Source organism: Plecotus auritus (genome assembly GCF_963455305.1).
Source record: "Plecotus auritus genome assembly, chromosome: 4".
Classification (NCBI taxonomy): Eukaryota; Metazoa; Chordata; class Mammalia; order Chiroptera; family Vespertilionidae; genus Plecotus; species Plecotus auritus.
The window spans coordinates 38,046,005-38,061,675 of record NC_137775.1 but is presented as its reverse complement, the minus strand read 5'-3'; the positions used below and the strand labels follow the sequence as shown (position 1 = coordinate 38,061,675).

General features: G+C 47.5%; 1 protein-coding gene across 9 annotated transcripts in view; it reads right to left on the bottom strand.

The window, feature by feature from the left end:
- FYN (FYN proto-oncogene, Src family tyrosine kinase) overlaps nt 1-15,671 on the bottom strand; it is a 210,837-nt gene that overhangs the window by 7,481 nt on the left and 187,685 nt on the right. For all 9 annotated transcript variants that reach the window (XM_080665740.1, XM_080665748.1, XM_080665743.1 and 6 more), the window contains one exon: nt 6,170-6,301. In XM_080665740.1, coding sequence (XP_080521866.1) covers nt 6,170-6,301 — 132 coding nt within the window. The remainder of the gene's footprint in view (nt 1-6,169; nt 6,302-15,671) is intronic.

Below are 15,671 nucleotides of genomic sequence, written 5' to 3'. Positions count from 1 at the left end.
GTACGGGGTAACAAGCAGGTGCCAAGATAGGTTTTGGTGTTGGACCAAAGTATACATTTTGGGCTGATCAAAGAATATAGATGATGCTGATCAAAGAATATAGATGACAGTAAAGGAGTGACCCTGAGAAGGCACAATGCTGACAAGCTTTGTTTCTCTTTCCCTGCCTCACCAGATAACCTCAGGACAGCTATTCTCATTAAACCCACTGTACTGATAAGTACAGAAAGGACAGGTGCCATAATGCACAAAGGTTGTGTGAGGTAGAAAATACAGCATCATAAAGAACTCCTTGTCCAGAGGAGAAGTGAGGAAGATCATGAGGTGCCAGGAGGAATGCCAGGCAAATGCAGGGCTGGGGGTGGGGAACAGCAGACAGGACAGAGTGGAAAGCCCTTCTTTGCTGCTGCCTCCTCGCCTGCACTCTGCTTCCCCCGCTCCTCCTCTCACCAGCACACAGGCCCGAGGAACCTCATTGGGGGAGGTGGCCACATGGCTCCTGGGCATCAACAGGATGTCCTCTCTGAGGGACCAGGTGAGCTGAACGGAGAAGCCCTGGGGGCTGTGATGGGCAGAGAAGGTAAGGGACACAAGAGTCTTGGCTAAGATCTAAGGTTCTATCCTGCTTCCCATTCTCCTGGCTGGTGAGTCCTAACCTCCTCCTACCCCAAGAAAAAGCTGCTCCTATAGGCATGCTGGGCACAGCAGGAGCAGGAGTGCGGGCCACAATGCTGGGCTGCTGAGCACAGCTCAGGGCTCTGGAGCATGAGTGGGGCCGAGGGAGCTCAGGGTAGGACTTCGGATTCTTTAAGGACGGTGCTACAGTTTCACTGATTTCCCTTGCTTCCTTAAGTCATCAGCAAGTGACTCAAACCATTCAGCAGTAAGGCAGCTGCCACTTGCTAAAAGATTTGAAAGTGCTTCAGATGCTTGATAAATGTGATGTGTTTGAATGAATGTTCCAGCTTCGCCAGATCCTGCCAAATGCGCAGGCAGCTGTTGGGTTGAGAGCCAGGGTTCTGGATGGCAGGGCCAGTTTGCCTGGAATGGTGGCTGGAACACAGTGTATGAGCTCACTACAGGGTCAATCTCCCCACACAACTTTGAGGACAGAGTCTATCTCATGCCTGAGAAAATACATGCTGTATTTATGTGTAGGATGATAGAACAGAGTTGAGATTGGCCTAATTAAGAAATCTTGTTTCAAAAACCTCATAGGCATGATCTTTTCTATTCCCTGTAGCATCCATCCATCCATCCACCCACCCACCCACCCATCCATCCATCTACCCACCCATCCACCCATCCATCCACCCACTCACATTTGTTCAGTCCACCACGGGACAGACACTGTGCTGGGCATTGGGAACACATAAAAGCAGGTCCCCCCCTCCCCCTAGTTGTTCAGAGGTACTGGGAAGTACACACACCTAGGGGCTTGGGAACACATAAAAGCAGGTCCCCCTCTCCCCCTAGTTGTTCAGAGGTACTGGGAAGTACACACACCTAGGGGCTTCAACAGAGAAGCAAGCAGAGGGACAACCCATTCGACCTAGACATGGAGAAGGCTACACAAAGGAGATGGTGTTTTTGTGTTGGGCTTGGAAGAGTCTGAGGCAGACGGTGAAGCTGAGAAGAGGAACTTCATATTCAAGAGTGATCTCTTGGTGTGATGGGAGGAGGTGTGGCAGGAGAAAATCGTAAGTCAGACCTTGTCACTCTCCCTCAGTGCCGCCCCATATCACTAAGAATAAAAGCAAAAGTCCTGAAAATGAGCCAGGAAGCCCTACTTGATGTGCCCCGAGGCCTTCAGACTTCCCGCTCCCTCTGCTCCCGCCACACCGGCCACCCTGCAGCTCGTCAGGGCCTGTGCCCAGTCCCCTCGGAAGGAGGGCTTCTCCCCAGACCTCCACCTGGCTTGCGCCTTGCTTCCTTGCTTCCTTCGGTCTTTACTCAGATAGCACCTTCCTGGCGAGGCCCTCCTTGCCACCCTTTCCTGATACCCTCCACCCCCTTCCCTGTTTATTTTTCTCCCTACCTATTACCACTAGCCACTACTGAATGTATTTTGCTTATTTATCTTTGTTTATTGTTTGTCTCTTCCAAGAAGAATAAAAGTTCATGAGAGCAGGAATTTTTGTCCGCTGGTTCATTGCTGTAGTCTGGTGCAAAACTAAGGCTTCCGGTTTATTTGGAAGGTAAAGGGAAGCCATGGACGTTTATAACTAAGAGAGGAGGATAACGGGGTCTGTGTTTTCTAGGATAGTAACTGTTGGTGACAATGACAGAATGGTGGTGGTGGAGGAGGTGGGGGAGACTGGAAGCAGGAAGTTCCATGAAGATGTCACTGCATGAGGGGACATCAGCTTGACATGGGGCAGTGGAGGGAAAGAGCAAAATATCTGAAGGTGAAATGACAGGGTAAAATGCATAATGCTGATTTTATGCATCAACACCAGAAAACTGCTTTTTGCATTTTCATTTCTCATATACAATTATCCATCAGTACAAAATCAGCTCTAACCTTGGTGCAAAGAATGGTTCTGAACCTTGGCTTGCGGAAAAACAAGCTGGACTGCTATGCTGAGAATTTAGGACAGGCTACTACTAGGAAAATTGTAAAACGGAGATGGTTTTTGTCATAAATCTTGCAAGCAACCTTCCTGTCTGATGTGGCTCCTCCCTGTTCCTCTCAGTGTCACATTTCAGTTTTTGTTTTTTTGTTTGTTTTTTTTTGGCTTTAAGGCTCTCAGTCAATTTGAGCTTGTCCTTCTCCCCTTCCTTTGAATCTACTCCTTTTACAAAACTGGCTAACTAACCAAGCAATCCAATGTTTTACTGTTCCCTCATACCTTTTGCCCTTCATGTGGTCACACCTCACATACTCCATTCTAAGTTCCTTCTCTGATTCTTACTTTGGACCAGGGGTCCTCAAACTACATATCGCGGGCCACATGTGGCCCGCCAAGGACATTTATCCAGCCCGCCGGGTGCCGCTGCATGTCCTGCTTAGCAGCCGACTTGTCCCGGGCCCGCAGTGCGCATAGGAATTCGTTCATAGTTTTTTTTTTAAACTATAGTCCGGCCCTCCAACGGTCTAAGGGACAGTGAACTGGCCCCTGTTTAAAAAGTTTGAGGACCCCTGCTTTGGACCTTCTTTCATGCTGGGCAAAGATGCCTGGAAAGCTTTAAAAACCCATTTATAAGTCACAGCCCCTCCCTTGACCTCCACCCTCACCTAATAGCCAAGTACCCTTCTCCGTGTGAAGGTAACACAGGCCATTCTCAGGAATGAAAGGACTCAGAAAAATGTACCGCCACCAACCTTTCTTGAAGAAAGAATGACTTGAAAACACACTGTAGCCAGCTGAGCAGGTATACGTGGAGACCTCAGAAAGGAATCATGGTGGACAGGGACTGGGAGTCTGGCTGGGTACCACCCACAGGCAGGAGGAGTCGCTGCAGCAGAGAACGCCAGGCAGCAGCACACTCTGGCTAACTGGGCCACCCCAACAAACGCAACGCAGAGAGGAAGGGCCTTCCTCCCACAGTGACATCTGGATGAAGCTAATGAAACTGTCTGTTCCTTAAGAACTGCTCTCCTTCATTAAGGTAATAATCCTATAATTGGAATCCTTCTGTAAAAGCCTCTCCCCCTCAAGAAGAGTCTACTGTGAGGTTCAGAGTCCAATTAAATCTGATTAGAGCCATGTTATAAAACAAAAACAGGAAGCACCCATGGCGAGGACCAGGCTTTCTGAGGGAGAGGGGTGGCGTCTGTCTCCCCCGCCCCCCCCCTCCCCCCCCCCCCCCCGCAGAAGGCCCCTCAGGATGGGCTCAGTCAGCCCTTCCAGAACTTCGCCTTGCAGCCCGCTTCCCAGACTCATCTCCAGCAGCTCCTGAACGGGCGCCTCTGCCCAGGCCTCTGTGCCTCTCCACACGCCCACCCTTGTCTGGGACTCTTCTCCTTCGACGTGACTGGAGGAGGGAGCCCTATGTGCCTTCTTCAGTGTGAAGCCTCCCAGACACAGCCCCCTCTCTCTGCCACCCTCGCAGAGTCGGGGCAGCTCTCAAAGCCCCTTGCGTATCAACAGCTGCTCATCCTACGTAGCTGTGCCTAACAGAGTGGGCTCAGTTCTCATTTCAGGCTGCTCTGCCATCCTCACAGGATGCGGACTGAAGGGCCCCTGTCAGTACCTGTGGTGTGTAGATCCCTGAATCAGGTGTCCCAGACCCCACTATCAGAATGAAGATTTGGGGCCACAGTGGGTAAATTCAAGTAACCCGTCCCTTGTGATGATTTCCTCTAACAATAAAGAAGTAAAAAAGAGGAAAGATTTCTTCCTGGATTGGATGCACATATTTTATCCATGTGACTAGAAGCTCTGTGGGTGCAGGGACTACATTTAGCTCTTTGCTCACTGCTTTATCTGCAGCACCTAAAACAGTGTCCCACTCCACTGTTTAATCAGTTTGCTGAGAATATGAGTTCTTATTTGTACTTATTTCCCAGGTATTGCAAAATGCCCTGCACAGTTCACATTTTCTGGCGCTCTGCTGAATGAAGGAATCCCAGTCTATGTGTAAAACGAGGCCATCTTCATTATGCTAAAACCAAACTTGATCACCACTCGCCCTCCCACGCACACACCTGCCTTCCTTCGCCAGGCCCCGCCCCCACCCCTTTGTCTGGGCTTGTGCGCGACCAGAGAAACAAAAAGCAGCTCATATTACTGGCAGGAAAAGCTTCAAAGAAATGCAAAGCAACATTAACCTTTCCCCCAAACCGCATTTAACACGGGTGATTATAAACCTGGGGGCTCAGGGAGAAATGAGTGCAAAACCCAGACAATGAAAAAAGAGGGGCCTTCACATCTGCACAATCCCGAGACCTACACATCTACCCCTTCCAGCAACTACTAAAGGCGCCCCTGCTGTGCACCAGGCCCCTCCAGGGCAGCCCTTTCTTCTTCCGCTGGTGGCTCCTCCCACTTGTGCACACAGGGGCGGCCACCGCTGGGGCAGCAGTAAAACTGCCTTCCACCCGCGACTCCAACCGCCCAGCGCTGGCGCTTTGGAGGCCGGCCATTTGTCAATTTTGACTGTGTGCCAGCCTGGCTCTCCCAGGAGTCTCAAGGCCACACCAACCCAGAAAGAGAGCCTCTTTCTCTCCCTGCACGTTGAAGATGGCCAGAAACAACAATAAGAAATGAACAAAGGGATTACAAGTTAATCTGGCCCACTGGCTCCTCTGACTGCAAAGACACGATGACAAGAGACCTCCATTCCTCGTTAATCTCCACTATCGTTTTCATCACTGCCTTTTTTTTTTTTTTTTTTAAAGGCAGGGCATGAGGGAAGCTGTGTTCTTTCTTCACTTGGCAGTAACTAAAAAAATATGTCCTTAACATTTCAGAAAGCAGATTGTCCCTGCACTAGAACCACTAAAGCGTGGAGGTGAAATGGCACGAGTGTCCTTTAAGTCACCATCTGTCTAAATTAACAAATTTAAGCGTGAATAACCTGAACCTGGGCTTTCCTTGGAGACCATGAATCTGATCCCCAGAAAAATTCCAGGACCATAGACTCTCCAATTGCTTTACGTTATACCGGCTTCTGCATATTTTGACTGTTTTAAAATGTGCAGCGAGTGGCCTCCAATTGCGTTTCGCATGTGCCTCTGCTCTCTGGCCATCTGGAGCCGGGCCTGCTGAGAGAACGGGTCCTGGCATCTTCCTGCCGGCATCGGCGTGGCTCCCCGGGTCAGTGCTACGGGCTATCAAAACGCAGTGGGGGCTTTCTCCTCTCTTTCCTAAGAGTCTGCAAACTCCACTGGAGCAGAGGCTCTGCCAGTGACGTTTCTGCTCTGGGAGACACAGACACACTCCTACTGAGAGAGGAGATTCCTCAAATTGGGGTGGACCGAAGTGCTCGTTCCAGCTGCTAATACATTAATCCTGGCACCCAATTCATGACGGCTGCTTGTCTACATACCACAGTGGCGCCCAGTTCTGCTCCTCTCTGGCTAAATACCTGTCCATGTTATTCACACTCATGCTCAGCAGGAAGCTGAGGATGGGGCTTAGAAGGCAAATTGGGTGAGGTTTCCCCAAATGCTGTTGAAAGAACATCCAATCAGAGGACCATTTCTGCTGGGTCCTGCGCTTACCTGGGTAGGGCACTCTTCCTTTGGTGACCAGCTCTGTGAGTAAGATTCCAAACGACCACACGTCGGACTTGATTGTGAACCTCCCGTACAGGGCTGCTTCGGGGGCTGTCCACTTAATGGGGAACTTTGCACCTGCAGAAAGAGCACCTGGTTATTCATCAAACAACAGCATCACACCGAGTATGGGCCGGGGAGGAAAAGCACTTGGAAAGCGCTTTCCCGGGAGCAGGTTCACAGAGAGGACGGACAGGAGGTGAAAGTAGGAATGAACCAGGACTGAAAAGCTGTGGAGTCTGGTCCTGGCTCTGTGACCGCAAGCAAAGCCAGTTTAATTTTAATTTTCCCATGAAAGGGTTGCACTTCAAAGCACCTTTAAGCTCTGGCTTCTAGAACTTGAATCTATGGCTACACTGAATGCCATAGGTTTCGTCTGGAGATGAATCTAACTTGTGAATTAGGAAACCAATTTTATACACACACACATACACACACTGCTTTGGAATAATGTTATCCTATATAATAGGAGAGGAATATGCTAATTATCCGTTACGCCTTGAGGCGTAATGACCAACCGTGTAACGACCAGATCACGGATCTGCGGGAGGGTGGGGCTGTGAACTACAAGCGGGCAGCAAAAAGCTACAGGAGGGGGCAGGGCAGCAAGCTATGAGGCGGGGGGAGGGGAGAAGCTACAGGAGGGCGGGGCAGCAGGCGGAGAGCTACAGGAGGGCAGCAGAGAGCTACTGGCGTATGGTTTCGTGCACAGGGCTACTAGTATTTAAAAAAAATATATTTTATTGATTTTTTACAGAGAGGAAGGGAGAGGGATAGAGAGTCAGAAACATCGATGAGAGAGAAACATCGATCAGCTGCCTCTTGCACACCCCCTACTGGGGATGTGCCCGCAACCAAGGTACAAGCCCTTTACCGGAATTGAACCCAGGACCCCTCAGTCCACAGGCCGGCGCTCTATCCACTGAGCCAAACCGGTTAGGGCAGGGCTACTAGTATTTTAATAACTACACATAGCATTAAATCATAATGCTACTCTCATGAACCCTTTCGTATAGAAGACCATGGTTCTCACCTGGTGCATAAAAACCAAATCAAACCACCATGCTTCTCCCAGCGGGGAGACGATTTGCTGCAGCCCCTGTGTTATGGGCTCCACCTCCTAAGGCCTCTCACACTACAGCAGAGAAATGATTTACCTCCGCTGCCTCCCTCCCTCTACCCATTCCCGGAGAGCAGCCAGCTTTAACTCTGGGACAGTTTTTTCTTCCTGGCTGTGAGAGCCCTTGCTGACCTCCCTACTTCTCCCCTGCCTGCCAGAGAGGCTACTCTCTAATGTTTGTCTTTTTAAAGAGAGCCTTGCCTCCATAACTGTCTCATGAGTCTCTGATTTCTCAAGACCAAGGAGCAAATTTCATGCCTAGTATAAGTTTTTATTTTAAACTTCTCCAATCATGGAAAGAATCCTCTCTCTAATCCAAAAGAAGGGGGGGTCCACCCTGCTCTTTACCACTCCATTTGTGTACAGGGAGTGACACGGATCCGTAGCCTGTGCTCTCACACACGGGCTCAGCAATGATAAAACAGCTCCATATATTTCATTGAACAAACTAAAAGGGAAATACGAGGAGTTTTATTTGGTATAAACACAATTATATGTATAAAGCAGTTAACTTTACTTAGGAGCTCCTAAAAAAATCACACAAAGGTTAACAAACAAATTTTCATAGTATCCTCCATAAAAAGTCACAATGTGCAAAAATGGCAAGTGATTAAAATCTTTAAATTAATATGGTTTTAATAACCAGAGGTATGATAAATTATAGCAATTAGATTTTTGTTTTAAATACAGTATATGATAACATCTTTAGCAAATCTAACTGGAATTTTCTGGCAATATAATTTTCCTTCCCATCTCTTCTATGCCAGTGTGAAATGAAGTTTTAAAAAATCCCACTATTTCATTATGTGGCATTTCACATTAACACGTTTTCTCTTCTGTGCACTGCACTATTTGTGATTACCTGTTTCTCAAGCATAATTATTTATCTCTGTCCTTAGGGGCTGCACGATTCCACACAAGGCTTGGTATTCTCTGAACACCATTTAGTTTTAAAAGTTCCTTTCAAAGGATTCTTCCCATCCTTCCTACCCTTGAGCATTCTGATCACACAGCTTTGGACTCTGAGCTACTGGGATTAACGGGACAGGTTTCCTCCAGTGTTGAGAGCAGACTTTGCCCTGGACCAAACTTCATTTCAGAGAATTAAAGGTATTGCAGACACAAATCCTGTAAATGAAACAAGCCAGGGAGCCTTTCTTCCCTTCTTGGAATCACTGACATTGGAGACTGTGTGTGTTGCTGAAAGTATACTATTCAAAATTTGATTAAAGGCATTCTGGATTTTCTGGGAGAAGATTTCATAATTTCAGATTTAAAAAAATCCCAGATTTCAATATATCAGCCAGCTGTGCTAGTCTGTTTTATTTCCTCATTATAATATCTACAACAAGAATTATAATACATAAGATTTCAAAAAATAAGCTAAAACAAAGGCTGTAAAGACTCTCTGATAGGAAATCATTTGTAGATAGGTATTTTGACTTAACAGCAAGAGCTCACTTAAATTTATTTTATACTAGTTTTCTTTCTACCTAAAGTATTTATATCTAATACATTTTGGAGGGGAGAAAATGAAGGATGTCTTTGTTCAATTTCTCCTATTTCTTTCCCTTCTTAAAATAGCAGGTACAATTGACAAAAGAAGGTTCTTTAAATATAGCTCATATTTTCCTTTTCAAGGAAGATAAAGATGAATAAATTAAAGCTGCTGTAAGCTGTTAATCATTAATGAGTGTCTTAGCAAAATACCGAGTCTATGCTCACTTTTTTATTCATCTCATTACCTCGATTTCCCCTCATCGTGTTCCCCCTTTCCTGAGGACACACATGTAGCTCCAAACAGGGGAGAGTTCACCTGGAGTCTGGGGCAGGGGTCTTTGTAAACGGCCATGCAGGTTGCACATTGCAAACCCCAGTCTATGAGAACAATGTCCCTAAGACTGTCCAGTGAGCACCTATGCGAGTCCACGGGTGGCCCTGCTGAGGCTGCGGTGGGTTCTCTCCTCGGGTGAAGTTAGGGAAGCTCAGGCACCGGGGAGGAAGGACCCCTGGGTGCAAACAATGCTTTTCTCCTGAAAGTAAAGGTCTGCCCCCTCAGATTTATTCCAGATATCGTGGCAGGCATAACGTCAGGATCAAAGTTGTCTTCTAAGCTGTATGGATTGTGGAAAAAGAGGAAATAGCATCAGGAGACCTACACTACCGTGAACTTGGTATTGATTCACTCTTTTTGAAATTCTCCTGTTAGGGGGCGGGATTCAGATGCCAACACAATTTCCTCTCCTCTTCACTTTATTGGAGGGAATGTCGCAAATTAAGCAGGTATGATGAACTAAAAAAATAAAGGAATTACTATCACTCCAGTTTTTATTTTTTACTGAATTACTGTAACAGTTCAGGCTTCTTTTAAGACAACAGACAAGGCCATGTGTGATACATAAGCATTTATGTGTGGACGTGGCAGTTTCCTACGGTAAACTCATGGTGGTCACTGGGCCCATGTCTGGAACCACCAGAAAAGTAGACAATCTCTGTCCTTTAGTTGCTTACCTCCCTGGAATAGTACTGAGGACTGGTTAGCCTAAGTCTGAAACCTTTTCTGTAGTGATAAACATACCAGGGTTTCACATAGTTTTTATAACTTCAGTTCTGTTTCTCTAACGTCTGCTGAGATGTGAAATGAGTGGTCATAGGCTTCATGTAACAACAGGGGTCCTACTCACTCTCTTGGCTTCAACGGCTCGTCTAATTCCAACGACACCAGATGGGACCGCCCTCCCACGTTCCCGACCTCCTTGACGTCTCTGAAGGGCCTCTCAAATACAACATCCAAAATTTATCTTCCCCACAATTCTGCTTCTTTTTCAGAGGGTGCCACCCTGTAAACTGCCTGGTTGATGGGAGCAACATGCGGACATCCTCCTGGCCTGGATGCTGTGTCTATCTGTCCTTCACGGTGCACGCAGGCAGCCGCACGGAGCCCGCCTAGAGAAGGAGCTCAATACATCTTCACTGAGTCACCTTTGCCCCTGCTGCTTTGTCATTCTGCACATGGAGTCCACGTCACTGCCCTCACGCTCATCCTCGCTCACTCACTGTCACCTGCCTGGACTCCTGCAGTGGCCTTCCAACTGGGCCCACCTGGTCTCTCCTCCCCACTCTCCACCTCTTTCATGATCCTGGGCCTACCCTCCTTTGCCTCCTGCCTCACTCCCAACCTCTATGACCTCTGTCTGCTCTTACCCACGGCAGGGCCATGGGACGGGCTGTTCTCTTTGTCTACAGTCCTCACCCCACTCCCATCCCATGGCTAACTCCTGCTCCTCCTGGTTACTTGCACAGGGAATCTTTGCCTGAGCACCAGGACTAGGAAAGGTTCCTTAGCTTTTTGCTGCCAGAGTGTCTTATTCTTTGTAGCTGTTACTATTCAAGTGCAAGCAATGTGTTGCAAGTATCCCCACCTTCTTAAACGTTGAGTTAAGAAACACTGCTATTATGGGAGACCAACATTAGTACCTGTTTTCCCTATCCAAAAGAAATCCGAGGAGGATTTTCACTTTTACAAAAAAAGGCGGAAAGCAAAAGTAGCGATCCTGTTTGCTTTGCCGCGAGCGTTCTGGAAGCAGCGCACACCCAGAGCAGCAGGAGCGGCCGACAAGCTCCCTGCCAGGGAACCCCGCTCAGCACCTCAGCGTCATCCCGCCTGGGCTCCGAGCTGCGTCTGTGAGCACCTGTGCTCCATCTCCATCGATTTTGTGCATCCGTTAGCAAGATGTGTCCCGAGGTGACTGCTTCTTTGCTTTATGCCACGTAGGCTTACACATGGCTTCATTTTTTGACAGTGGGGAACCTGGAGCTGCCTGAACTGCGACTCTCGACAGATACTGTCCTTGAGAGCAGGAGTGGGTCTTTCTGGATGGCCAGCATCACCCCAGGATGAGCCTGGCGCCCAATGCCCAGGAGCAGCGAGATGAAGAGGTGCTGAGTGAACAGCTGAACCCCAGCTCCTTCTAGGGCTCATTACCAATTTCCTGCTCCCTGGGGAGGCCTCCTCTCCTTGTCCTCGGTGACCAGCTGGGAGCCCTTTTAAAAGGCTAACAACTGCCAAGTATAGTAGAAAAAGCAACTGCGCACACTACTGACGCTGAAAAACTCCTGGAAAACCCTGTGTTTTTGGTGCCAAATGAAGTGTTTAGATCCTCTTTGGGTCCGAGCGAGACTGTCTGAGGTGGAGGGAGCCCCAGACTGCTCTGTGAAGTCAGCAGCCGGGGGGGTGGGGTGGTTGTATCAGTGGAAAGATGAGGTGGCCAGAGGCCTTGGGAGTGCTCACAGCAAAAGAAAGCAGGAAATCCTTTTCTTAATAGACTAGGGTGAAAGCAGGTGACTGGACATCGACCGGTCAACCCACGGGGCCATGGTCTCTCCCATTTAAAGTAAGGTTAATAATCATCTATGTTTTCAGCAAGAGAAAGGAGAGGGTTGTGGGTGTATTCTGCTATCAAAGTTTTCCCACAAAACAACAACAACCCCTCCTCCCCCAACTGGGCCGGTTTTGTTGTTTCTCTTCCCACCATTAGCATTTCTGGAGTTTTCCCACATGCTTGGCCCTGTACTCAGTGCTGGGCGAACCCAACCTCCGGCTCTCACGGAGCCTGCAGCTTTGCTTGGGAAGGAGATAAAATAAACGAGTGGCCATTATGTATGTCAGACAGCGACAAGAGCCATAGCGAATAATAGAATGAGCTACAAGGACAGATTTTGTGGGCTTTGCAGCCGCACTAAAGCCTTGGGATGCCACCCTAAGTATGACGGGAAGCCACTGGAGCGTGTGAGCGGAAGTGTGACGACATCCCACCTCATCCTTTCGCCTTGTCTCTGAAACATGGAACATAACATTATTACCTTGAGAACGATCTGTGAGGAGACAGAATGTGAAAAGCATTTTGACTTTTCAAAACTCTCAAAAAGCATCCTGACATTTCAGGGCCCATGAGTGTCTGTTAGCAATTAGCAACTGGGTAGATTATACTTCTATTGTCACTTCTGTCATCGTGTTTGTCTAACTCGGGCGGGCTCTAGACATATTTATGCTATTTTCTCCCACTTTCACATTTGAATAACACTAATAATATCAGGGACAAAGTCGTAAAAAGCCTTCTCCAGGCCTGTGTGAAGCTCAGACATTTCTATGAGAAACGTCCTTCCCGATGTGCTTCCTTTCTTTGCAAGCATTTCCTTTGTTCCGCTGTCGGCTCTTCTTCCTTCTCCCACTCTAATTACAAGTGTCCAGGGACCTCAGTGTTGCAGACTCCTCTCTCTCTCATTGCTTGTTCCCCTGAGGAACACCCTCTCTCGTGACTAACCCTGCCCATCATCTCTATGTGAATGGGGCTGGATATGCCACACACGTTGTTTATCATCTGAAGTCTTCTTCTTCTTTTTTTTTTTTTAATATATTTTTTATTTATTTTTTACCGAGAGGAAGGGAGAGGGATAGAGAGTTAGAAAAATCGATGAGAGAGAAACATCGATCAACTGCCTCCTGCACACCTCCTACTGGGGATGTGCCTGCAACCAAGGTACATGCCCTTGACCAGAATCGAACCTGGGACCTTTCAGTTCACAGGCCGACGCTCTATCCACTGAGCCAAACCGGTTAGGGCTGAAGTCTTCTTTTTTTTTTTTTTTAAATATATTTTATTGATATTTTACAGAGAGGAAGGGAGAGGGACAGAGAGCTAGAAACATCGATGAGAGAGAAACATTGATCAGCTGCCTCCTGCACACCTCCCACTGGGGATGTGCCCGCAACCAAGGTACATGCCCTTGACCGGAATCGAACTCGGGACCCTTCAGTCCGCAGGCCGACGCTCTATCCACTGAGCCAAACCGGTTTCGGCTGAAGTCTTCTTTTTTGATCTGCAAATGTCTAAGTGACAAAGTCTCAAATGTGGCAACTATGAACCTAAATCGACTTTTCACCAAATCATTTTACTATGAATAAGACATTTTGTTATAAAGGAGATTCTTTTATTGGATAAAGGATGCTACTAAATGACTAACTTACAAAGTTTATTCTCACTTTAATTTTTTAGGATGCAAATGAAGTCCCTTTCTCACTCTCTTCTGGGGTTAGATCCCCATTCTGCCAGGCTCCAAGGTGAAAACCTAAAGTGGGCTGGGACTTCTCTCTGTCCTTGAACCTCTGCTCTGATCCAGCACCAGTGTCTACTGGTTCCCTCTTTGAGACTTCTCTCAAATTTGCCCTTTCTTGTTAAGCTCTCTGCCAAAACTTGGTTGGGGTCCTCATCCGTCGTAAAGCCCTCCTTCCGTGGTGCCCTGCCTCCAGCTCACTGTCCATCCAACCACGGATGGCGGCACAGGTCCACCTCTACGTGGGTTTTTCAATTGATCCACCAATTCAAATCCAGGTTGTTCAAGGGTCAACTCCACAGTTGGCAATCTGCGTTTTGGAGTGTTGACTATAATTATACATAGATTTTCAAGTGGGAGGTGGGCATCCCTAACCCTCATGTTGTTCAGGGTCAGCTGAATGGCTTTAAACCTTAGCTTCGTAATGCCCCTGACCCAAGCATATAGTGGGCTCCCTACTGCATTAAATCAAAACCCCACACCTGGTTTTCATGGACCCACATACCTATTCAACTTTGGTTCTTGCTACACCAAACACAGTTCCTCTAGTTTAGTTTGCTTCCCCATAACCTGTACCTGCACTTGGCATAATCATAGTGGCTTCTTACACATTACTTTGTTCTAAATGCCTTCTCTCCTTCCACCCGCTTAACTAAAGCCTATTCAGCTCAAGTCTCCTTCATGAAGTCATCTGTGATTACTCCTGCCTTCATTGGCCTCTCTCATGCGATTGGGGCCAACACTATAAACAACAGTCGAATGCTTGACCATAGTAACTTCCACAATAGCTAAACATGTACTGAATGCTTATTGTCAGGCATCATGCTAAGTGCTTTACATATAGGAGGTTGATATTGATAACAGTCCTGTTCTATAAATAAGAAAACTGAATACAGAGACAAAATGATATGCCAAAGGATAGATAGGAATGGTGGTTTTGAACCAAAGGAGTCTGGCTCCAGAGCCCAAGCACTTAAACATGATACACTATGCTGCCATTCCTATGTCTCCAACATGTCTTCCTACTAGCACTACATGTGTTATTTTTATCTCTTTAAATAGAATGGAAGCCCTTTAGGTTGGAGACCATGCTTTACACTTAAGTTTCTCCATAGTACTTTGCTTGAGGCTGGTTAGACCAAAACTGCTCAATAAGTGTTCTAATTGGCTAAAGGGTCAACCTAGCAATGTATCTAACACTCTGATGGCCAAAGAAATTTTCTTCCTTTATACAGATTTAATCAAACTGAACAAAGAAGAGTGACAGTACAGCAGTGTAACAAACTAATAATCGCACTCTAGGACAGTCTAACTGAATGCTCTCATTTTTAAGGTGAAAACAGGATGACCAGCACATCCCAGCCCCCAGGCCCTCCATTCCGGTTAATGAAGGTCCTCTCTCCCCAACAGCCAGGCTATCTGCCTTCTCCTGCCTCTAACAGAAACAGTTCTTCCTTGACCGGTTACTTGCTGTACTTGACGCATCTTCGTACATTAAGATGATGGCAGTGGCACTTCGAAAGCGCGAAGGAGGATGGCAGAGACTTTTGCTCCCAAGTCTAGCTCCTACACCAAGTGTGTGTAAATCGGCCAGAGAACAGGGCTCCGTAGCGCATGCCCTTCAGTGACCATACAAAGAGGCCCTTCTGTGGGCTGAGCAGGGCTGAGGGGTCGTTGTGGGAGGTCTAGGGGACTCATTTAGGAAAGGAGCTCCAGGGTCCAGCAGATCTGGTTGGCATCCCAGATTTTCTGGGTGACCATTTAAAACCTCCCTCAGTCTCAGTCTTCTTATTTGTAAATCAGGGATGTTGATATCCTCATAAGGTTGTGGTCAGAATTATAAATAACTTGAGGGTTCAGCACAGACCTGGCACCTCCTAATAGCTAAATAAATGCCAGATATTATTTTTTCTGGGTAGTAGTGCAAAGGCTCTCCAAACTTCAAGAGAGGGAAAGAGGATGAAGAAAACCCCAAACACTCACAATCAATCACTGAGAACTTACTAAGTGTCCTTAGGCCTCAGCGCAGTGGGAGGGACCTGAGAAAACCAAGCGTAGGTCACCTCCTACCCTAGGACTTTCCAGGCAGCCGGGGAGACCAAGCTCACCGGCAAACCCAACAGAGAGCTAATGTGGTGCTGGCTTTAGGAAGAAGAGGCTCAGGAGAGAGGAGGAAGAGGAACTGCACGGAGCCCTGGGTTGAGGTGGCCACAT